The sequence below is a fragment of the Syngnathus floridae genome, chromosome 9 (genome assembly GCF_059516105.1).
Source record: "Syngnathus floridae isolate MCC-2025c chromosome 9, RoL_Sflo_1.0, whole genome shotgun sequence".
In the NCBI taxonomy this organism is placed as follows: Eukaryota; Metazoa; Chordata; class Actinopteri; order Syngnathiformes; family Syngnathidae; genus Syngnathus; species Syngnathus floridae.
This window is the reverse complement of record NC_142421.1, coordinates 4,343,656-4,368,617: the sequence shown is the minus strand read 5'-3', so window position 1 is coordinate 4,368,617 and position 24,962 is coordinate 4,343,656. Positions and strand designations below refer to the sequence as shown.

General features: G+C 47.9%; 2 protein-coding genes across 10 annotated transcripts in view; one reads left to right on the top strand and one right to left on the bottom strand.

The window, feature by feature from the left end:
- mgmt (O-6-methylguanine-DNA methyltransferase) overlaps positions 1–24,962 on the top strand; it is a 159,789-nt gene that overhangs the window by 89,841 nt on the left and 44,986 nt on the right. The window lies entirely within an intron of this gene.
- ebf3b (EBF transcription factor 3b) overlaps positions 3,540–24,962 on the bottom strand; it is a 73,318-nt gene continuing 51,895 nt past the window's right edge. For 2 of the 8 annotated variants that reach the window (XM_088385464.1, XM_088385466.1), the window contains exons 9-16: positions 24,013–24,146; positions 23,819–23,945; positions 13,868–13,956; positions 8,375–8,440; positions 8,007–8,178; positions 7,510–7,695; positions 6,388–6,555; positions 3,540–5,432 (exon numbers count right to left, since the gene is read on the bottom strand). In XM_088385464.1, coding sequence (XP_088241590.1) covers positions 5,401–5,432; positions 6,388–6,555; positions 7,510–7,695; positions 8,007–8,178; positions 8,375–8,440; positions 13,868–13,956; positions 23,819–23,945; positions 24,013–24,146 — 974 coding nt within the window. In that variant the 3' untranslated portion in view covers positions 3,540–5,400. The remainder of the gene's footprint in view (positions 5,433–6,387; positions 6,556–7,509; positions 7,696–8,006; positions 8,179–8,374; positions 8,441–13,867; positions 13,957–23,818; positions 23,946–24,012; positions 24,147–24,962) is intronic. The other 6 variants (XM_088385468.1, XM_088385469.1, XM_088385465.1 and 3 more) reach the window with 3 other exon arrangements.

The window sequence follows — 24,962 nt, the reverse complement described above, 5'->3', positions numbered from 1 at the left end:
TTGGCGCCGCGTGACAAGGACTCTTCAGGGAAAGGCCCTTACACGCCGCTTTGTTGGCCGCTCCTTGCCTGGAGGGTGGGGGAGGACATCGGAAAGTGAGATTTTCAAGAAAGTATCGTACGTCTTTGTGAAGATTTTTGCCTCACTCGTAAAAAAAAGGGAAATAAAGTCGGTTGGAGAAATAAAACACAAGGCGGGGCGCCGTTTAATCTGCTTTTGCATTTGCCATTTTTCCTGCTAATGAGCCTTATTGACAATCAAACAGAAGCTGTCATCCCCCAGGATGCGGCGCTCCCATCCCCAGCCTGTTTGTCAGAGTGTCCTGGCAATCAGAGGCGCCTGCAAGACCAGGCTGGCAGTTAGCGGCTCTCGCAGCGCCGCTGCCTGAAAATGGCACACTTCCTGTAGAGTTGCAGCTGCCACCTCTGCTACTTCCATTACTTTCTATAGCATGCAGATGTTGGATCAACATTCCCTGCCAAGGGGACTGCAATAACTGCGAGATTCATGCCATGTTTCGGAGGCACGTCAATTTCTCAAGTGGCACAATTAAAGAGGGAAACGCAGCACCGGGTTTCTCACAGGCGCTGAAATACAGTTTTTTTTTTTTTTTTAGCGGGGGCTGCTTCATATGGGTTCAGAAAGCCACCCGTTTTTTTTTTCTATTTTATTTTTTACTGCCCTTTTCCGGAGCTGTTCTGTGAGCCTTTGTGCGGCGGACCTGTCGTGACCCGCAGCGGATATGGAAATGGGGCGAAGGTTTTATGGGCCAAACGGATTGGACACAGTCGAGCTCAGGGGGCATGAATATTGGATGTTATTTCTGCTCCCTTTTTATGTAATCCATTGCCAATACATTATTAATAGATGATATCATATCCAGAAGTACTGGACAAAGCACTACAGAGGGGCACCATGAAAGCAACTCTATACGGCGAGACGGCGGCGCTTATTTTATCGCCGCACCCCGACGCGCTCAACATTTAGGGAGTCGTTTTGGGGACTAGGCGAAGTTCGTAAAGGGAAAATAGGTTGAACGCGGCGGCGGCGGCGCTCCCGTCGAGGCTAAATCTTGCCGATTTGAAATTCACTGAAACATTCATGAAGTATCAAATGACAGCCAAATTCAAGTTTAATGGCCGCCATACTTTGCTCATCCTTTGAGCGAAGTCGAAATCTTCGCACGGATCGGAACGACGCTTTGTGGCGTCGTAGCAGGGGACCGCCGCGTTATCAGATGTTCCCCATTCACGCGCAAACTATTTAAAAAAGGGCGTCAAAGCTCTTGTTTTGATGTGGAATTGTTCCAAAAAGGTCAGACCTCAAAGTTGCGCTCTCCCAGGTCGAAGCGCCGTTCGAGTATCTCCACTCCCCCGCGCTCAGCAGTTAACGGCCAATCCCTAAAAAGACCTCCTCAGCACCGGCGGGCCAAGATAAACTATTGTCATGCTACTTTAGTTTGATGGGCCCTTGTCCGGACACGGGCGAGCACAAAAGGTACCACCACGGCAACATCCATTAAACGTCAACCTATAACCTCCTCAATAACGAGCGCATGCGTAAGCTAATATTCCGCTTTTAAGGTCAACTGGAATTGTTTTTTCTCCTGGGAAAGTGCAGATTGATAAAGCGGCAAACAAGCTCCCCGGAAGAAAAAAAAATCTCTTCTGAATGCTTGTCCTCCATGGCCCGGTCTGAAGGTTTCATTCCTTTCTATCAGGCGGCCCAATTCCCAGCATGCACGGTTCTTTGTGGTTCTTTTCACCCCGGCGCTCTCCATCGACTGGCTCATTGTCCGGCCGCCCTTTTGTTGCACGCGCTATCTCCAGAGCGCAATCTTTCACCCCGCCGACGGTCACCGAAAGCGGCCGAGTCACCCGCCGAGAAACCGCGTTTAACCCGCCCCCGCTAATGAAGAAATATTTATAGTCGCGGATCGGCTCGGATAAATCTGCCGCCGCGCTGGCTGTTGTTCCATATTCCAAATTACAAATTCTAAACTTTTTTTTTTCTTTTTAAATATAACAATCCACGAGCAGACGTTTGAAGCGCGGCCCCTCGGCAAACCGAGTTAAGATCGATATTGCTTTCAATATTTCTCTCCTTTGACAGATAAGCACGACTGAGGCCGATCTTGATAAGAGCGGCCAACGTACGGCGAGCCGCGCTCCCTTTTGATTGCGTGACCCCTTCACCTTTCGCCGACGGAGGGAGGGAGGCCGCACGCTACGCCGGGCGGGGAAGGGGGCTCTGGTTATGGGGCATTATTGACCCAGGATTTATAAATATTTAATGCACACATTAAGAGCGTGGCGGAGGGTGGCCATTAGAGTTCTCCAATAAAGAGGCTCTCAGAATGATTGAGTGGCGTGGCCCGGCCCGGCTCGCCGGACACGGAGAGGAAACCTGCTGAGACAATCGAGTGCACCTCCAGCCTTGCCTGCGAGCGCTTAAAATTGGCAACAACTGAGCAAACATGTCATTTTTGATTGTACTTTCACCCTTGCAACTTGTCTGGGGGTTTTCTTTTTTTTTGGCCTCCTCCCTTTTTCCACTATTGTTCCCGCCGTGGCCGGGCTTTAATTTACAGCCACGCTCCCCCCCCCCCCCCCCCCCCCCCCCCTCCGCTAAATGTACAGTTTGTGCATTTTCCTGGCCGAGCAAGATTTTGGTCATGAATAATAGAGAGGAAAGCGGTAGGTAAGCAAAGCCATCGGTATCCGAAACAGATAATGCAATGTCAGGCTGCTATTGTTATCAGACACTTTGGATTATCGAGGGAATGATTTGAGGCTAGGAGGCGATCGCAGCTGAAAATTAAATTGCTCTTTTGAGGGCGTCTGTCCCTTTTTTTTTGCGCTATCAGCACCTCCCCGACTATCTGCGCAGCGTCGGCCGCGCACGCCGCCTTGACATAATAAGCTGCGATATGCTGATTGGCACTCAGGTTGCCGCCGCTTAATTGTGCATTAAAAGGAGAGGTGGCGGCGGACAATGTTGCCTTGATGGGAAATTGACATTTTGTGACCTGCTTCTCGCTGCACGCTTAGGACGCCAGATAAGATGCGCTCTTGTTTTTAGGGAAAACTCCCCCCCCCCCTCCCCTCCCCTAAACACTCGTCTCCTTCTGTTTGACCCACTTGATGAGTATAGATTTCACAGTGGTGTCCCCCCCGCCTCTCAACTCGAAAGGGGTTCAAAACGATAGCGGCTCTTATAGACAAAGGATAACCTTGCGCTTTCAATGTATCGATTCTTTATTAACGAGGTGGCTTAATGCAATGAAATGAGGGATTTCAATGAGCCCCATTTGGGGTGCTTTGAATAAAAAGCCGTTGTTGTTTATGAATGACTACAATGGAGCTTTGAAGCAGCAGGAGGAGCTGACAATGTCAGTGAGTAGGAGTTTTTTTTTTTTTTGGCTGAGATTCCACACATTGTTTCAGTGGTGGTCGCTCAGCCTCAAAAAGTGTAGGGGCTAAGTGTGCGTGTTTTTCTTTCCTTTTCTTTTTACTGGAAATTTTTAATAAAACATCATGTTTCCATTCCAAATGTTGACATTTTTAATGTTTCTCCCCTGTAAACACGTGTAAGCTATGTGGCAGTCATAAGTGGTGAGTAAAAATGACTTCTTTACATTCTACAAAACAGAAAATAATACAACCACAAATGGAGCCTGTTATTTTTCTTTTGTTTGCTTTTTTTTTTTTTTTTTGCCTGTTTTTGCTTTTTATCTCCAAGGTTGTCCCTCATGCACTTTAGTCTCTATTGGATCTTAACAACTATCATATGGGTCACAAACAATTTATTTGACAATACAACCAACAAAGTTTTCTCCAAAATGGTCTGTATAGATAATTTAAAATCAATATAAAAATAAACAATGAAGTTTGACTTCCCCTTTAAAAAAAAAAAAAAAAAAAGAAAGAAAAAAAAGGACGATAGAGTCGGCGGAGTAACGCAAGTTTTTGAGGATACACGTGAAATATATGCACATTGCATTTCAGCAAATACAAAAAAAGGAAACAAATGAAGGCAACAGTTCTTGGCTGAATTATCTGTGCTGCATCACTATATTAAGGGCAATGACGATTAATACATACAGAATGAAAAGCAATATACAAAATTTCAGAGATAAATACATTATTTATAGTTGATATGTTACAAAATTTCCCTCAGTGAGCCAAGTGTGTGTTGGAACAGAAATATGACAATGAACTACTTTACGCCTACATTCTCAATGGATTTGCGTTTGGGTTTTTTTTTTCAACTTTTTTTTCTTTTTTTTGACTTTTTTTTGTGTGTTGATCTAAAAGAACATGAAAAAGACAGATGTATAAATATTTAGCACAAGTTTGGCAATATCACAATAGTCTACCATTTTTTTTTTAACCACATATAAAACACATAAGGGAGTTGGAGCTATAGAAGGGAGAGACTGCTCCTCATCAACAAGAAACAGACTTCACAGTAGCCTAGGAATGCATTAATATACAGTGCTAGCAAAAAAGTTGAAAAACATGGCAAAACACACTTGCTTAAAAGGAAGCTCTAGACATGGAAGTACATCATATTCATCAACAGAGCAGTGTTTTGTACACATCAGTGTGCTTGTTGAGTCAAAGAGGAATTTTTTTAACCATTTGAAGATGATTTTTTTTTTCTAGCTACAATAAATTACAAAATTTAAGTTAAAATGCAGGAATGAAACATGGTACAACTTCACCGCCCCCCACCCCTCCCTCCCTTGTAATTTTATGATCAATTAACTACATTATATATCTCTTATAATTTCCAGTTGAAACTGTCTTGGCCCCCTGTGTGTATGTTTTTTTTTTCCTCACATTTAAAAATACAAAAAAAGTCACATTATAAAGACGCACAACTCTTGTGTGTGGATCTATTAAAAGAGTCGGAACAGGAAGAGAAAAAAAAAAAAGAATTTTCTGAGGCAAACAAGTTCATTGGCAAATGTACTGTACATCAGTGTTTTTACTGTACAACGGTGAGTCCACAGAGTCCCTTCCAGTATTGAGTGTGTGGTCGATCGGACGGATCCGAGGCCGAAGCGCGAGCCGACAGGTATACAAAATAAACCTGTGTCCTCCAGGGTCAAGGGTGATGCAATGAGGGGGCGGGGAAACAAACAAAAACAAAACAAACGTCCCACGGTAAAAGAAAAAAAATACGGTTCCTCGCCGGATCCTTTTTCTTCTGCGGGGTTGTTAAAGTCATTTCGTAAAGATTCGGAACAAGCAGTTGACTATACATGGCACGAGCGCCTATTTTTTTTTTTTTTACATTTTTTTTTTTTTTTGCTGTTGTGTGCCCAAGGGGCGGGTTGGGGGGGGCGTGTCCTGTGAAAGTGGTAGACTGGTGCTTGAGATGACGAAAGTGCATTTACATTGGTGGGACGACGAGGCCGGACATGGCTGAGAAAAAGAAGAAAGAGGTGATTAGTCTACCAAGCCTCAAATAGTTTTGGAAATAAATGCAATGAAATCGTGCTTCTAAGTGTGTGTGCGTGTGTGTGTGTGTGTTCGCCACCGCTGCGAGTGTTTGCCTGCAGCTGCGCGCCCTCCTAGTGGGCGAGACTTTGTTAAGCTCCCTCCTGCTCTGACATTTCAGCCCCCAGCACGCCGGCCTTGCTTAACGTGTGATATTTCTACTCGGGCATTCGGGGCGACAGCAAACAGCGACCGACGCTCCGGGGAAACCAAGCGGCGCCGTCGCCCCGACGTTCCTCTCGATGCGGGTCGAGGCGCTCCGAGAAAGATTAGCCGCGATCAAAGGTAGCTTTCCGTAGATCGGAGCCCGACCATCTGCTCGGGGCTTCATTAGCGACCGGAGTTTATCTACGCGGCACTTTTTACACGTTTTAACAATTAGGCGAGTACCAAAGTGCCGGGAATGATATATGATTACGTTGCTGGGAGTGTATTTGTAGAGTCATGCTTGGAATGTTTTTAAGTTTGCCAGCGCAGATGATGGCGAGGCATTGCTCATTAATTTCTGCACAACATGTATTAATAAGTATGAACGTGTTGCGAGATGAACTTTAATTTCCCACTTCATTAAGCCCAATGTTATTAATCTTGGGGCGCGCACGCGACAGCTTTGCTTGTTTTCAAACCAATCACGTCGGCGGTGACGCGCGCTCCCTCGCAAACCTAATAAACATAATTACCGAAAACAATTCTGCCGAGCGTCTTTGACGGCGGCGGGGATCGTCCTTAGCGAAGGACGGCGAGGGTTTGAGTCGGGTCCCCACGTGTGAGATGAGTCAGTTGTGTGTGTGTGTGCGTGCGTGTGTGCGTGTATGCAAGTGAGTGTGATGTGTAAATTGGCCTGTCAAAATGCATATATGTGTAATGATTAATCCCTCACCAAACCGGACAGAGGCCTGAGCAGCAGTATCTGACCAGTAGTCCGTAGGGAAAGGATGAGGGGGTGAGGGGGGCTCACCTTGCAGTCCGTTGCCGTTGGCGCTGGTGCAGGAGGGGGGTGGGGAGGCCTGGGGTCGGACCACGGGGGCGAAGGCGCTCTTTTGTTTAACTGCGGAGACGACAGGGAGGGAGAGATTGCGGGAGGGCGGGTGAGAGTGAGAACGTGCTGTGAGTAGTGCTTAGAGAGGCAGAGGGCAGTTGAGGTAAGGCTGGGCGAGTGTTACTTTGGGGGGGGTCGGGTCAGGGAGTTGGAGGGGGGGACAGGATCAGTACTTACAGGCTCCAACCATCCACAACTTGTCCGGCAGAACAAATTTGGAATAACAAGAGTAATACTTACCTTGCGAACGTAGTTGATTTGGGTTATTACACTTAAATTTGTTTTATTTTCTCCAAGATCCGCAGTGCGCCTTATAATCAGGTGCATTTTTAGTACCGATGTCGAATTCAAGTTGAATAAAGTAAAACACATTTGCTGCATTGTTTTTGTTTTGTTAATGTGCAATCATTTGCCTTATAAGCCAGCTAGCATGCCCATTATATGCGAACTTCCCAAAACCAGACCCTATTCCAAAAAATACAGTAAAGCAGCAAAAAAAAGAAAAATCCAGTTGGTCGGTTAACGCCACACAGAATTTCATGGAAAACCGTATTTTGTGTAATCCATAACAAAACAAACATGGCTTCCTCACTTGACTTAATTATGCGCCAACTGTGGTTTAGCGGTTGAAGAACGCAGCTTGTGGCTGAAGGTCCCGAGATTTGACTCCCGAGACTTGCGTAGGAACTCACAGTTGAATGATCCAACTGTAAACCTACCAACCATCCAATTTCGCCCATTGCATATCACGTAGAAATCAATAATAAAAAAAAAAAGCATCTTAATCTTCATTACGTGTATTCCGAGAAGCACTTGGAGCGAGCCGCCGCAGGGGTAGCAATACATTAGCAGTAGCAGCAACGTTCTAACCCCCGTCGCCAATGATTCATTGAAGCAAAACCGAACGCGGGACCTGGAATTCAATCAGCGGCAGTTTAGCGCCACCACGGCAAGCCTACTCACTTCCATATGGGGAGTTGGCAGAGGATCCGTTGAGGAACCCCGGGGAGCTTGGCACGCCCAGGTTCATGCCGGCATTGCCGTAGCCGTTCATGCTGTTGCTGACGGTGTTGTAGCTCGACTGTTGCGGGGTGCTGCTGGAGATGTAGCCCCGGGGGGACACGCTGCTGGTGTTCCGGCTGTAACCCACTGTGTAACGACCAAGAGGTGGGCGGGGTAGAAACAAAAGGACGGTTTGTTCATTGTCCGATGAAATTTACAGCTGCAATCAAAATTATATATTTTTTTATATCCGCTCATACTGCAGATGGCACTTTAATAAGAACAGAGGTTGGAACTTAATGAGAGGGCCTTTAACGGCCTATATTCTGGAGTCGGAGCAGTTACTCAAAATTGTGGATTTCGATCCATTTTATCTTTTTAATGAGCGGAGAAAAGAAAGGAGTCGGCATTTGCCTGCCGCGGAACCTTTTTCAGCCGCGAGTGGCGCATTCGCATACCTTGGTCGTTCCCTTGTGACTCAGACACGTTGACTGCTAGCTGGCTGCTGAAGGAGTTAACTCCCATCATGCCGTGGGAGGCTGTGTTGGCGAGAGAGGGGATCTGGTTGTGGTTGCGGGGAACGCTGTACAGGGCCTCGGCGATGTCAGCTGCCCTCTTCAGAATGATCTCCTGAGAAGCGCGGCGAGGGAAGGCAAAGGTTTTTGAGTTTCCTTTTTTAAAGCTGCGCCACCGCTTTGATGCCTGCTTTGCGGCTATATGGTCGAGCTCGCATCTCGCTCCAGATATAGTGGTGCGGAAATCCCCTATGGTGATGCTCTCGGTAAATTTCTCATTTATTTAAGCGCACGGGTGTGCGGGTGCAGACCTGATTGTTGTGGGGCATCCCGTACAGGGCCTCGACGAGGTCAGCCGCCCGCTTCAGTAACACCTCCTGATGAAGGAAGAAAGGCAAAGAAAATGCTCAGATTCCACGCAGTAATGAAGGATATCGGAAATGTTACAAGGGCAGGCGAGACTTGAAATATTTTTCATACGTTGTGCTGCCATTTTGTTTTTCAACTTCGTGTCATCCAAGCAATCCGCGTTGTTCTTCGGTTAGCTTCGCATTTACCATCGCTCTCTTTTCCTTTCATGAGCGTGATCGTTGTCAAACGTGGCTTATTCACCGTCGTGCGATGATTACTCACTCAAGAGCGACTTTGCTGCGTGTTTAGGCGTACTAGTAACTCGCCGAAACGGTTGCTAGCTAGCCACTTTAGCATAAATAGCGCAAAGAGCTAATCCTTTACCTCAGACTACCCAGTGAAGCTTTCTTTAGTGGTTCTTTTTCTGCTGGTTCTCTTGGTTTAAAGCCTCCTTTTATTCTTCAATTTGTCGCAAAATATCAATTTGGACCCTCAAGCTGCCGTGCGAATCCGCTTATTTCGAGCACCGAGCTGGCCACCGAGCGGGTTTTCCTGCCTGCCGAAAATGAGGAGCGCTGCTGTTTTAAGAGGCACCGCGCCTTCATTTAAACACTACTTTACTCCTTCCATGCATGCAGAGCGGTGAATAATGTTCCCTATCTTAATTAAACCGGCATAGTCCTTTAAAAACAACACCTCACGCCTGATTCCGGGCTTCCAGAGTTCAGCGTGGAGGCCCCTCTCCTCAGAACAATAAAGTGAATTAGCTGTGGGTTAATCTAGTTCTGTTGTAATGACATTAAGGAATTTTTCAATTAACCTCTTTGACTGGCTGCTTGCAAAGGACTTCACAAATGACTTCCCATCCAGCAGGAGCTGGGTGCCCGTGCCTTGGGGACACGGATGCTCAGGATGTGGTCTTATCCATGTCTGCACGCTCGCCCCGGCTCGACAATGCGGATTAGCCGTGTTGCTTTGGCTCTTAACACGGAAAATGAGTTGGCCCCGGATCCCGTCGCTCTCTTCCGAGCTGCGGGCTAGGTGGCGGGGTTTGGCCCGCTTGTCGCGTCTTTATCTTCCCTTTGAATTTGCCACTTACAATTAAATCCCTCTCAAGCAAAGCAGACTGCTCTCTTTGCTTTTATAATACGAGCGAGGCAATATGCCGGAAAGCAAAACCCTCTTGTCCCTTTTTCGAGTGCATCGGGCGCGACAAAGGCGAGTGGCGGGAGGGGCGGTTTGTGGAAAAGACACGCTTGTTGTCACCTGCTGTAAAAAAAAAAAGCGGAGATTTGTTGACCGGGCTCTTAGAAGCCCGCTTAAAAGCAATGCAAATCTGTCAGCAGCAACATCTCAGATGGCGCTTGTTGTCTTCCCACATTCACTGTGTTTTCTTTCGCGGGCCTCGGTAATTTGTCTGAAGTGTTCCATCGCTTGGCAATAGCCGTGCGGGATTAAGACGGCAGCTGCCGTAAATGAATGTAAACACAAGCCGGGTGCCTTCAAACGACGGGCCTCCGACGCCTCGGCCCGCGTTGGCCAGGCGCGGCGTAGCGAGCGAGCGTGTGTTTACGGTTCCTTTCATCCAGAGGAGCATATCTCGCGTAGCGCCCTTGATTTATCAAGATGAATCGCTGTGGAAGCCACTTCCAGCGTCCGCCCGCCTGCCCGCCGCCCTTTCTTATAGAAACATATCGCTTAATCCAGCCCCAAGTTACCGGATGGGTGGTTCTTAGAATGGGCATTTACCTCTGAAATTGGTGTGTATGCTCAACGTGGCATGCATCTAGTTTGCATACAAATAAAGAATTACGCTTGTCGTGAGGCAGGTAGGCTAAATGAGAGGACCAGCTGTCTTGATGTGTTCTCATCAGGCAGAACAGATTTCTCCCGCGCTCGCTGAGTGAGATAAAGTGGCTTTCCTTCTCTTTTTGTCTGCGCTTAATAATTACCAATAATCTATTCCATCATATTTCAAGCTCTCCGACATGGCTCTCAATTTTAAGCAACAATTAAAGCAATTAAGAGCGTCTCGTAGGCGAGCCATGTTTCATTCCCTGTAAAACGTCCTCTCGCTCCTTGTCCATATGGCACTTTTGCGGCAGTGACATAAGGACAGCTTGGGAGGAGGAAATAAAAAAAAAAAAAAATGGAGGAGGAGGAGGAGAGGAAGCGATATTGCCTCTCATCCTTAATCTGTCGTTTACCGCGCGGCGTCTTAACTAACCGAGCCGACCGGCGGGGCTACGCTTAAGTGGCGGCCCGGTCATATCCGAGGATGATGAGAAGCGCCGCACCCAATCAAGGAGCAAGTTTGTTGTCTTCCCGACGAGACGCCTTCATGCGGATCGGCTCACGCTGTGAATACGATTAGCGGCGAATAGTGTTCTGGGGGCATTTCCATGTAAATCTGAATGCTACTCCAGAATAAGTGTAATTGGCTTTCATGTCATGGAGACATATCAGAACACGCCATGCTAAATTGAAACAATTAAAGGCCTCAAATGATTCCTTTTGTTCGCCGACAAACGCGTGACCGATTTTGCGCCGTTCGCCGCCTCGCTTTGCATAAAAGGTCTCGTGTTCGACAACTGTTTCAACGAGGGGAGCCGCTCGCTCGCTCGCTCGTTCTCTCGCTGGCGTGACAGATCACCCGAGATTTAGACGCCGCTTTCGGCGGGGAAGTCGTAACAAATGACGCCTTGTCATAAAACAAGCGGGAAAGTGGGGGGTCTCAAGCAAGCGGGCCGAATGTGATTCTTGGAGCGCTAGATTAACACGGATGTTGTATTTATATGATGGCAGTTAATAAAAGAGGGCCTAGGTTATGTAGCTGCGAGTGCTAATGCCATTATAAAAGTGTAAGGCAATTACTCTGTTAGCTCTAGCCCGAGGTAATGAATGCATTTAGAAGCATGGGGCCATTAGATGAAGGTACTTCAAAGAGCACAGGAAGAGAGATTCATTTAAATACATGGGTAATTGCTTGACATGAGCACATTTGTAATATTTTCTCCTGGCGGATTACGCCGGCAATCGGAAAAGAATGGGCTTATGCTCATTTTGGGGGGGAAAGTAAAGAAGCCAAAGCAATCAGCTTAATAATAAAACAATATTGAGTTTCCACTTTTAATTTCATAATGAATCTAATTTGTTACAGAAGAGAGAAATTGAGTGTGATATAATGTGATATCCAGTCTATTTGTCCATTACTGCCAGAGGGCACAAAATGGTATTATAAATTGTCTTTTTTATATTATGAACAGAAAATTGTTTTATAACAAGATCTTAAGAACGGGAGGGAAAAAAACGAGGGGGGGGGGGGTGAATTCCAAAGTCTCTCTTCACTTAACGCAATGCCCGCAAACCAATCTCCTTTCTCATCACTTGACTGCTCACACTTATTACTTTCATATTCACCCTGGACTTTGCATTGAATTTTTATATCTGCACTCCCACAGGGTCAGACTGTCATCTACGATGTTGTCTTAGAATTACGAGGTAAACTTCAATCAGAGGCAGCTCCCCCCCCCCTCCCTCTCCTCCTCCCACCACCACTCTCCCTCCATGTTTTTTTTTTCTCTGTGTAGCAACAATATTAGCGTGCATCCCTCGCTATCCATGAGCACTCCCATATTGGCTTTCTGTCTCCTTACAATTACCACGTGTCTTACTGGTCCCAGGGAGAAGGCTGGTGGAAATCAATAGCGCAGTAATATTATCAACTGGAGGGTGAAGTCATGGGCGGGGCGGGGCGGCGAGTGGGCCGGGTGTCGATTTGCCTTTCTGCTAATGCACGCCCTGCGTCCTCTAGCTTTATCTCCTTTTTATAGAGTCCCCCCCCTTTAGCTCACCTGCACCCGGTAATGGCCGCTCTCTATATGCCGTTTCTGATCTCATTCGGAACGTACACGCCGGCGCCCCGCGGCCGCCGCCGGCTCTTTTATTGGGAATGTGCTTTTTGACCCTCAGCGCTGACCCCGGGATGGCAAGCTTAACAATGACGAATCACTCGGCGGGATCATTTACATGCCCCCTGAACCCCATATTTGGGTCCATTAGAGAGCAAATCAAATATTTATGTTGTTTATTGGAAGTGCAGGGTTTCATCTCACTCTGTGATTGTTTCATGCAAAGGCTGGCAGAGCGGGGGCTATATTAAGTATACACGCGCCCAGGAAACTAATCTCGGGTCCGGTGTCAAGAGCTGTCTCACTGCCAACAACACTTTGTATTCATGGAAAGAAGTCTGCTTTCTCCGTAATAAAGCTGTGTTTAACAATGCGCCTGTCTTTTTTTTTTTTTTTTTTTTTTTTTTTTTTGTTTGCTGCAAAGACACTGTGACTTTATAGAATCGAAATAGTGCAGCCGCATTGACCGGGAATGGCCGCCGTGTTGGAGAAAGTGGATATTAAAGGTGCTTTAGCTTATGGTCGGGGTTTACTAGCTAAAATTAGAGTCACATTTCATGTCAAGGTGTTGCGTCCCGGCTCCGCGGGGACCGGGGTCTAATTGAAACACTTCATATAGGCGAGCGAGGGCTAGCCGCGATGCTCGACTTCTCGGCGGCGCCTCGGTCAAACGTCTCGAGCCACCGCGCGGTCGGGTCTTTATTAAATTGGCCGTTGGACGTTAATGATATTGCTGTGTTGCATGCTGGGATTTAATAGATAAGGTCTTCAAAGGTTTTACGCTCTTATTAAAACTCCAAGGTGGCCGCCGCTACTTTGAATAGACTAATCAGTCATATTATTACACTTGACACATTTGGAACGTCAGTCACCCAAATGGTTACCGGCATGGTAGCAATTAGTGCCAGCTCAGAGATAGATTTTATCAATAGGAAATGGAAGGAGCGAGAGAATCAAAGACGGGGGGAAGGAGAAAGGGAAAAAAAGTATCAAAGAGTTTCTTCTCAGCGGGAGAACGATCTTCCTGCCGTCGATAGCGCGATCCGTTTCTGCGAGAGCGTCGCGGAACTTGACGCGGCTTTCAACCGTTTCGCTCGGGTTCAAAAGAAAACAATAAGAAAGCCGCGGCATAATAACACGCGGTCTTTGTCTATTAGCGGCGCTAAGACGAGGGGGTTTACGGCACAGGGTTCTGTAAACAAAAGATTAAACCAAATCGAGCTGCAGAAAATGAAAGGAAAACATGAGCGGGGTAATGAGGGCGCAGACGTCGTTTCTGACCAGATTACCATCTCCACAGACTACTGGAGAGGAAAACGCCTGATTGAGCTATTTTACCGCACAGAGAGTTTACGCCTCTCTCCTCGCACTAAACCAACGCAATTACCACGCTGGCTAGTGGCTAAGCCACATATGCGAGGCAAAGCTGTTCCGTCTAAAGCACCGCGTGTCCTCGCTAATGTTGCTTTGTTTTCATTCTCCCGTTCACCGCACCGAATTCTCGTAAAGCAGTTTTTTTTTATGTCGAGTCGGCGGACTGACCTTGGGTAACCTTTCGGGGTCGCCGGGGTGTCTGGGGATGACCTTCTGCAGCCTCTGGAAACCGTAGTCGATGGTGGGCTCGTTGAGGGCTGCGCGGGAGAGGAGAAGAGCGTTAGCGGCGGGCCCGTTTTGGGGGTTTTTTCTTTGCACAGACAGGAAGAAAGTAATTGAGCAATCTGTTAGCGTTTACAGTACAAAAGTCATTTCGGAATGGCTAATTTCGACAAAACCTCAGGGGCGTCAAATCGGTTCATGAAAAGGGGAGAAAAAAAAGCAGCGGCATCTTCATGGGTGGCAAAGGAAAATGACACAAGTGTTATTCCATTAACAGCCGTGATGACCTACATTTTTTTTTTTTTTCATCTACTGTAGAATATTGACTCTAGCTAAACTACATAGCGGGCCTCTTTTAATCTAACAGAGTTTTAATAATCTCTGAAAGGCTGTCCACACATTGATCTAGTGTAAGCCGCTGTCATCTCACACTTGGCCACCGACTGTACCGCAACAGAGCACCCGTGAAATACGGCGGCGGATCCCACGGAGCCATCAATCTTCCCCACCCCTCAAATAGTAATCTGGAGCGCCGGGCATATTGGGCGATGAATCAAGGGCACAAAGTAAATGAATCATAACCAAGACTTTGGTGAGAGCGGAATCGCTTTATGTCTGACAGTCCTAATGGGTAATTGAAGGCTTCCTCACAGCGCCGCCTGGTTCTAAACAATCATGTGTACACTACCAGGCAGTACCGGGCGAGAAGGGGAGGGGCGGGGGAGTTAAATCGGGGAGAGAAGCGAGCGGTGCAAAAGGGGGAAGGAATGACTTAATAGAGAACATCACTTCTCAATGTAGATATCATTTTCAGGAGAGTAAGTCGGCCGAGCGAGGCGCTTCATAAATCAATGACTTTCTATGGAGACTAATAAGAAGTGTCTGCCTCTATTCATTGTTCAGCCTCTAATTTGGCCCATCGCTCATTACTCAGCATGTCATTTCGACATTGACGCCGCACACCTCGCTAAAATTGCTGCCACGGAAAAGGGAAAGCACGCCAAGAACAGCTCTCGCTTCCTTTTGTCGCCCCGCCCCCAATCTAAATACACAACACCGTACCTTTGCGCTCCAGAAACCCGGCTACAGTAATTGCCAGCTCGAGCGTGATCAAATGCAGCAATTATGTGTTCAAGCATAGCCGATGCAGGGGAGCTAATCGATAGCGAGGAACTAGCGTAGCGACGAGAGTACAGTCGTACGCGGCCTCATTTTCTCAGCTCACCTGAGTAACATACACTGCTGGAAATCTAATTTGGCAGCTCATCATGCGTACCCAAAGCGACAAAATGGCCCCCGTCTCACCGAGTGGACAAACGCCGTCTTCCCCCTTAATAAAGGATTGATTGGTGGTATTGATCGTACATGACAAGGCAGTAGCCGGGAATTTGCAAGCTTTCCTTTGTTATTTCCAACCTCATTCTTGTCCGCGTGTTTGTGCACGCACGCGCACCTGCCCGTACGCGGCCCCGCCGGACCCCGCCGCTCAGTGTGATGTAAATTGTGTATGTGTAAAAAGCACTCCATAATCAGGCCATCCATCATCAGAGGCTGTCAGTGGGCGCTCTCGGGGTGATACATCACGCTCTCCTGTCCTCCGCCTCAGCTGGGGCCCGCTCCCAGCCGCCAGGCATGCTGGGAACACGCTCGGAACAGCGCGCGGACCTCAGCTCACTGCGATGCGCCTTTACCGATGATAACGATGCCGGAACGAGATCAGATGTCCTTAAAGAATGCGTCCAAGGCTTAAGCGTGAATGGAAATCCGCGGAGTCTAGTCGGGCTCGGCCTCGGCCGGTGCCGCCGAGACGCTCTCATCTATCATGGAGATGATCTTTGTAACAACCTCGGCGTAATGAAATTGGTGACACAGAGCACCATCTGCTATTGATTTCATGCAAATGCTTGTGACAGCTGATGGAGACTTGCATTAGCGCTAAACGGCGCTGTCACTTGATGACTTGACAGTTTTGTAGTCGCCGCATGTACACCCGCGCAGACAGACACAGACAATGTCAATAATCCTGTAAGAGCCGCTGATGATATATACTGAGCACTTAGACGCTGCCGGCCGGGGAAATAAATGCCGTAGCTGCACGTTGCTAGCGTCCGCGCCGCAGATTTTTGTCTTCTGTACAAAGATTTTCTTTCATAATGATTGTGGGCTTTACTCGGAATGCCACACACTGTGACAGCATCCTCCTTCCTCACTGAGTAGTCCTCTCGCTTCCTTTGTCTGTCCTTTTCGCCCGAGTTTTGGAATAGTTTTGCATCCAAAACCAATTTTTATGATTTTTTTGTGGAGGGGCTACGGTTTGAACCTGGATGTAATCTGGGGGTGGGTCTAAAATTAAGGCTTCGACAGATTCTTTAAAAGTCTTTATAAAGTTAAGGCTTTAATTGTCTTTTAAAATTGCAGTTAATACTCAAAACGGAAGTAAAAAAATAAATAAATAGTCAAATCTGGCAAAAGCAACGAAGGGTATCTGAGTATTTGTTCTCCCCATTGCAGTTCTAAAAAAGACAAAATTACGTATTGCCGTAATTTTACCATATGATGATTTCATTGACCAAAAGTCTGTTTTCATAATATGGTCAAGGGGAGGCGGGAGGGGGGCTATTGCCTCAGCCCATCTTGTCCCACCCCTCCTTCCGGTTACTGTGAGAGCCTTCAATCGCTGCATGGAAACATGAAACCCTCCACAGACATCCCATAAATCCTTCCCTGGGTGGGGAGTCTAGCCAAGCGGAGGGGGGGAGAGGATAGAAGGGGGAGCTATGATACGGGTGGTGGCGGTGGTGGATTGTTTAGCGGCGGTGGGGCGAGGGGGGGTGTTTTGCTGGCACGTTCCAGTCACGCCCGCTTCCCGGCCCGCGGCCAATCAATACCACTTTCCTGTTTTAGAGGTGGGTAATTATGAGGTGGAGAGATTGTGTGACCTCTCACCCCTGCTGCATTACTCGGCTGATATTAAGATAAATTGCCTGATTTTGGGTAAACATATGCTGCAATTCAAACTGTCAGCACTGGTTTGCTCAGGGATAATTTGTATTGATCTCCTGGCTTCTTCCCCATTTTGCTTACTGACCTCACGGATAATTAGAGAAAAAGAGACACGGGGAGGTAAGGCAGGACTTGCATTTGAATACTTTGTAAAGCAGATGAAGAGCGCAGGGAAGGGGCGGCTTTATGGACTAATAGAATTTTCATTTTCTCGCTCATCTTCTGTTCAAATTTCGACAGGTTACACGGTCTGTTCAATTACGTCGTCGGTGTTGTTTTGTTCCCTCGCTAGTCGCTCCAGATAAGAGATGTAATTGTTTAACAGCGCTTTTTTTTCCCACACTTTAATATCCCGCCATGATTAGATTAGAACACGTCGGTCAAATTGGGCAGATTATTAACAAAGTGACGTTTCCGATGATTGCGTCTTTGAGGAATGCTGTTTTGTTCAAAAGTTTTCTGACCTTCTGCGAGCTCACGATCAAGTTTCAGAATGTGAAGAAATGGAATGCATGACTCGGTGCGCAGCTGCGACCGTATCGCTTCCAATTTTCAATGCCGACCAGCGCCCGGTGGACGGGCTCCAGTGGAATTCCTCAGACAGGAATGCGCACTTCCCGATCTTGTTTTGATCGGACGTTTCCTTCGCAAAGTACTAAAAAAAGAAAAATCGCCTTTGCCGCTCTCCGCCGCGACATGGCCGACGCAAAGCGCTGACATGCCCACGCTCCATATGGAGTCGAACGGAGCACATGTTTCAACCCACGGTATCGGGACATAAACATGGGGAAATGTTTGAGCAAAGCAGTAAATTTCAGGGAAATTGTTCCTTGTTAAGTCTACGAGCCTGAATGGAAGCTTGCACCGCGTCCTAGCATTCCTGCCAGCCATTACAGCTTATTACGATAACTCTATCTTTCCAGGAGATAAAAACCTAGCCTTGTTGCCATTTGCCAGCTATTACTTTCGCTAATTATACTTAACTGCTTCGAGCTTATCTCCACTCCTCCTACACCATTGAGCAGTTATTTTTTTTTCTTTCCCCTTAACACAAATTAGAGGTGGAGTGGGAGTTGGAAAGGGGGAGCCAGATAAACAGCACAGGCAGAAGTTCATTCAAGTGTTATTGCATTTGCGACTCGTCAAACGGCGCGAGCCAAGCCTCCGAGGCACCTGCGCATCTGTTCGAGAGGATGCGGCCGGCTCGAGAGCAGCGTCAGCAAACCTAGATCGCGTCTCGTCGGCAAAACCGGCCCGATAGGCTCTTTCGGACGCCGGGCGTAAGAAGATATCCGGACGGCGTGCTTTTTGGAACTCGGCGGGAGTCGAGAGAGCGGAAAACAGGCATGCAGATGAAAACGGCGTTTGATAGCAAAGCAAATTGGAATTCTTCACTGCACACCCACGCAAAGCAAAGCAAACCTCACTGACCATCTCCATCATCTCCATCCACTGTTGCCAGTTATCATTGAGTGATTCCACCTCCAGCGGGCCTCGAGATGAACAGGAAATTAAAATTTCAAAGATCTGGAGTTAAGATAAATCAATGGAGAGAGATCAATGTTCATTGAAATTTCATGAACTTTGAGCCGATACAGATGGAAATACCGAGACAGTTACACTCTGCTGCAGATATTGCTCCTGCAACAGATCAAATGTAATTAACACGGTTAAAAGGGAGCAACGGTGCGGATTGCCACATCCATAATATTCGCGCTGCCTTCATTTCTCTCGGATTATTAGAAAGGGCCAAAGACACCTGTTCAATCCTCTTAAACGACATCTCAAGTACGCGTGCCACCTCTCTGAGGATAACGGCCGACTTTGGCACATTACCGGCCAACAGAAATCAAATGGCTTCCCTTCACAGCTGATTGCAAGCGCAAATTAATATTGTAAAATGAAGATCAATACATGGACGGGGCGCCGATCGATGGCGGCTAAATTACGACTGCGTTTTCCCCCTCATTCAAGATGAGTTGTGTTTTCCTCCCAAAGTCAATACCACGCTGCCTCCCTCATTCATTTCTCAATAAACTTGCCGATGAATTTCAATCAAAATGCGGCAATGGAGGGAGGGAGGGTTGGGAGGGAGGGAGGGAGGTGGAGTTCTTTTAAAGCCCTCTGGGTGTGGATCGCTCCGAAAATGGGGCAAGAGGAGGAGGAAGAGAAGGGGAAAGATCCTCGTCTATCAAGACCCCCACCACCACCCACCCTGTCTGTCTTTCCAGTGGCAGGCGACTGACGCCAGGACTTACTGAGGACAATCCATTCTCGGCGCCATTACAAAACACACCTCCAACGACACCGGGGGACAAAAAGTGTGTCCAATTAAAATGAAATCAATGAATACCATCCTTTAGTGTGAGAGAAAACATACAGCCGTGCTTTCATTTTCCTCCCACAATGCATTTCGCACGGAGATGTATTAAAAAGAGGTAGGGGGGAGGGGGATACACGGCCAAGTACTTCTTTCAATCAATTTCCTGGAGTCGGATTTCACAGGTCACTTGCTGATAACATGCGGTGGAATAATGCCCACAGTGTTCTTCTCAAAGCCTACCTGACAAGCTGGCTGACAGTGGGGGAGTGCGGCCACGTGTCACGTCAGCCCCCTAATTGGACACGAGGACCTTCCTCTGCGGGACCTTGTCGCGCTCCACGCGAGCTCACAGGGCCTTCAAACGACGGCCGTCTCGCTTGGCAGTCGGAGTCCGCCGCGCTCCCGCCGAGCCGCTGCTAAATACCCCGCTTGTAATGAGACAGGCAGGTATGGCCATTGGATAACACGGCTTGACACATGCTACTAGGCCGGTGCCAAATGGTTACAACCCACTTGGCTGTGGCCATGACTTTTTATAAATGCCTGTTCAGTCCGCTCTCGTGGCAGCGGTTCATCGCCTCCAGTCAACTTTTATAATAATAATATTGTAAATGCAATTATGCCCCCCCCCATCCCACAGAGTTGTGTTTACACGTCTTCCTGAATGCCTTTGATTGAGGCATATCTAGGCCCCACCCCGTTTCTTTGGGCGGCGTCCGATGGGGTTCCGAACCCAACCCATGCAGGACGGGAAATGAAACGGAAACGCCACATCTGATCAGCTGGCTGAATCTGGAACTTCAAAGTGTCAGCAGGGTGGAGAGGAGTCCTAAGGATCGGCCTGATTTACACAACGGCATCAGATAAAAACTGGAGCACTGTCCAAGACCGCAGCAAGTTTCAGACTGGAGCAGGCTTAATTGGAGTTGTCCAAAGTATTTTGCTTGTAGCTAGCTCTGAAACACTCGCAATAAAAATGTCTCCGACACTTTAATTACTTTAAAAAAAATAAATCAAGACTATGTCCGTCCTCAATGTCAGCCCTAGCCCCAACTTGCTTTACCATCCTTCACCGGCCTGACATTTCCTGATCCCCTCCTCTATCGAATGAAGCACACACGACCCCTTTGTCCTTATGTTGATGAATGACTGCCTCATACCCATTTTGTCAGATTTTGGTGCAGCGGAGTCGATAGCGTCACCTTGACGAGTAAACTTTGTGATCCATCAGCCCTCAAGGCTGTCTGGACTCAACTAAGGCCTGGCAAGAGCAGCTCGCTGCATGGGGCATCTGCTCCATCCAAAATCCTTCAACCAGTGCGCCCGCCAGCTTGTGAGGTCGAACGAATCGCGCCTCTTATTACCGCCGCTTTACAGTGAGAATGGGAGGAGGGGGGGCAGCGGGAAAAAAAAACCACTTGACTTGTACTAATAGCCGGGAAACCATGCTGGTCACCAAAGGTCTGAAGACGAAGCACCCTGTCAGTGCCCAGCTTGGGAAATTAGCAAATAATGTTCCCTTCCCCCTGACAAATGTGTGACAGCTCGCCTTCGCCAATCATCCTCTCCTAACGTTATGATGCATGTCTCGGATCCCCACTGGAGGATACAGCCCAAGTTTACTGACCCTCAATTTACCCATGACAAATGGGGTCCTGGTAAATGTGCGTTTTCTAGGGCGCGGAAGGGGTTCATTTGAAGCAATCCTGGTTTATATGGATGTCACTGATTAGGATAAATAGAGGCTGAGTGTGTTAGGACCGCTTGCAGAACCATATTACCACGGGCCTGCCTGCAGTCTTGCCCCCGGAGGGGAGCCTTTCGTGAAAACTTGGCCGTGATAGAAAACCAAAAGCTCTGATGCAATTAGGAGATTAAATTGGATAAGTTGTACAGTCGTGTTTTTATTTATGATGCCCTCGTTGATACAGTGAGGTAACTGCTCCGTAAAAAGGTTACAATGCCGCAAATGAGGTTGAAAATGTTTTTTTAAAGAAAAAAAAACAAAGGGAAGAAAGAAAAAAAAAAACCTTGATCACACCAGGCTGTTCTCTCTGCAGCGCTTGATAGAGCTTAATAAAATATCGACTGGAGGTACAGCTCGGACTTTCTCCTTTTGATTTTCTCCAACCTTGCTGACAGTCCGTTCTACCGGTCCTGTCCTGACCAATGGATAACCAATACATGGATTAGACAGAGGACACGCTGGCAATCTCCGAAGGGACAACACTTTGTTGGAAGCTAAAAAGGGATGGCCTGGAAATGAGCCCGCAGGACTTTTCTTTTCAAAACAATCGCAGGAGAGATACGAGCTCCTCCAAGATGTCAGAAACCTGGTGAACTTTTATACCTTTTGTCTGTTTGTCTCGTTAGCGTTAAAAACGTCCAAGAGGAAATGCCAGCAGGAACATTTGACACTGCGGGGCGCTCTCTTTGGGAGAATGGATTGTGAGTTTTGGAAGTGGTTTCAGGGTAATAACCCGAGCGAGGACGTGCCCCTCCGCTATTCGACTTGACTCGGGGTAATTTGTGGTAATTTCTTTGAATTGGGTGACTTACATTTCCACAATTAGGGAGGCGGCGTGAGAAGAGCCAACTTGGAAACCGAAGCATGAAAAAAGGCACAGATGGGGCCGTAAGACATCTACACCTTCGCTATACCCCCCCCTACCATTTTCAAATACGACTAGAATCTATCGAGTCTGGACATCGGCGAAGACAAGGAGCCAAAAGCCCATCTGCAGTTTCAATGCGCAAGCCGAACAATTAGTGGAGTCGGTTGGGAAAAATCAAGCGGTGTCAATCCTCGTAAGCTGTCCGGCGACAGGATGAGTCGAAGAGCTGGACCTGTTCATTGGTGACTTTCTCTTTTAATTCTCTAATCAATTGTACCACCATTGCCTCCAGGGGCAATTGTATCCTTATACTAACTGGAAGTGAGTAAGTACTGAGAGCAAGATGGAGTAAGAATAAGACGGGAAGAAGAAAAGAAAATCAACAAAGATAGAGAAAAGGGGGCACGTTTCCTGGGTAAAACCTGATGGTAATCATCCCAATCCGCTTAGCCTCTGTGACTAATGGGGTCTGTTCTTTAGGGACCTGCCACTTTCACCGGGGCGCTATAGAAGCCATTAATGTCTTAACTTATACACCTTCTCAAGGCTGCGTGGTAACACATGTACACACACACATGCACGCACTTCCAGGCAAGCAGGCACTATCGCGGGCACACTGCACTCCTGTTTCATTATCCCGCCGCCTTGTTGGCCTTTGCTCCGCTCCTGCTAGGGAGGTTAAATGCAGGAGAGCTGGGCCAGACTGCACGGTTGGAGGAGAAGGGGACGCATGGCTGAAGAAGGGGGGTCTGGGGAGCAAGAGGAGGGAGGGAAGGGTCTTGATGAGAAACAGCTGCCCCAGGATGGAGGGATCTGGGTGAGGGGGTGGCGGCCCCCACTTTGCAATTCTGCGGCACTCAAGGCCAGGGCTGCGCTTGAGGCCAGGGGGGCTGGCGGCGGGGTGGGGAAGTATTTTTTTTTTTAAGAAGGGGGTTCTAGTGAGAGTGCCTTGACGCACCCGTTTCATTCTGTCCATCAGAGCTGCAACAGACAGAGGCTTCCAGGTCAGACAGGCTGTGACCCCCCACAACCTCTGTCTCCTCAGCAATGATGACAGATAAGAGCACCACTTCCTTCTGTTGCCCAAGATAATCACATCCTCTCACTTGTGAGTGGATCACGCTCACCTTCTTGTGCGCTTGTCTTGTTACGTACGACTTCCACGCCGCTCTCAACCAAACAAACTATTGCATTACCAGTCTCATTTCTTAAACCTGGAATGGCTTATGAAGACTTCTACCAAGGGACCAATAATCATAATTTGGATCAACCCCCCCCCCCCCCCTCCACATCCAAGAAAAACATTCATTGAGACTCATTTCCTGCATGTGCTCGAATGTTGTCATTAAGATTCCCCCCTAAAAATTTAACAAAAGTGCCTTTGCCTCAGTACTTCCTCCCCGCAAACAAACAAGCAGCATTTCAAACCTCCTTGTCAGAGGTAACCGGATAGCCACTCAATAAAGTGCGACCAATTCTTGGATCCGCACCTTCATCCTCATCCTCACCAAAATTTAATGGCAGCTTATTTGGCCCATTCCCCAGCCGTCCACAAGGTTTTATGTTAGCTTTAGCGTAATCCTCCTAACTAAGTAACAGCAAAAACATAACCTCCCCGGGTCCCCCTCTTCCTTTTGCAAAATCTGCACGATTAGCAAACCCAAAGCTCTATCTGTCTCGTCTCAATCCTGCTAAAGACGATTGGCAGAATGAGTCATCCTGACAGCTTGAGTTTAACAGAGCTCGGCAGCGACCTTGTACGACAGAAGGTCAGAGGGGGATCGGGTTGCGCCGCTAGAAGCCCCTCCGTCAAACAGCCTTTTGCTTTTAAAACAGTGCAGATCTTGCACATTTTACATTCAGCCAGGCAAGACCTTGGTTAGTTCATTACCGCCAGGCTGAGGGTTTTCCATACCCCGGTGAGGGAAGACAAGACGACCAGAGATTTTGACTCACCAGTGTACACAAATCTCCCGGGGGCACCTTTGCAGAACTGCTTAGACTTGTAGGACAGCGTGACTTCCACCACGCCGGGGATGTGCCGAGGTGGTGTCTGGACGCGGATAGCGTGGGGAGTTATCAGCTGGATTAGAGAGAAGAAATAATGAGGTCTCCGCAAGAACAAGGCGAGAAGGTTTACCACGTCATACCTCACTCCATACGAGCATGGTGCCGAAGACCACCTGTAGGCCGTCGAAGAAGTTGTCCCCTATGATGATGACGGTGGCTCCTCCAGTGGTCCATCCCTCGCTGGGGCTGATTGCCTTGATGCACGGGGTGGCTGCTTATCCAAGACAAAGAGAAGAGCAAATTCAGCACCCGAGCTTTGAGACCGCTCGCCCGTTCCGCACAGACACACACGTATGTCGCCGCGTCAGCTCCGAGTCCGAGCCGAGATGGAGATCGGAAATTCCCCCCCCCCAAAGAGAAGATAAAATGATGGATTTGTCCTTTACGGCAGCAGAATCAAAATCATTTATCAGCGCGGCGGAGTGGTGTAGTTAAGCAGACCCTTCAAATGGTTGACTTCACAAAGGCTAAACGCCGGGCTCGCTAGGAAAATGATTTGATGTTGCAAATGATGTGTCAGGGCAAATGTAGCCATCGGAATTGATTAGGCGCGCGCCCGCGCGTACAGTTGAGATTTCAAAGTCGGAGGCACGTCATAAATTAGTCAAGAGTAGAGGCCGTTAAAGTGGGAATGACAAGCTCAAGCTTTGCCGCTTCACGTTGTTTCATTACCTTTTGTTCTGCATACGCGGCGGGCACAGTCGGCGGAGCAGTTTCGGGTTTCATAACGTCGGAGGCACCGGTGAATTATTCACGCGGAGGCTTTTCCTCCCCTACCCAGCCCTTTGTTTTGGTGATCGATTCAATCCATTTCATATTGTTTATTATTACAATGCTTTTCATCTGGCGTGACTCCGGCGACACGGCTCCGCCATACATCAAGCGTCTGAGTTGTTATTATAATCTCATTTGAGTGATCCGGCGCCTCACATCCGCTGTCATTTGATGCATTACCTTAATATGGCGCTCGGCACAACACCGTGTTTACCGCAGAAATAGCATGACAGCTATCCATAAAGCAGCCACATCC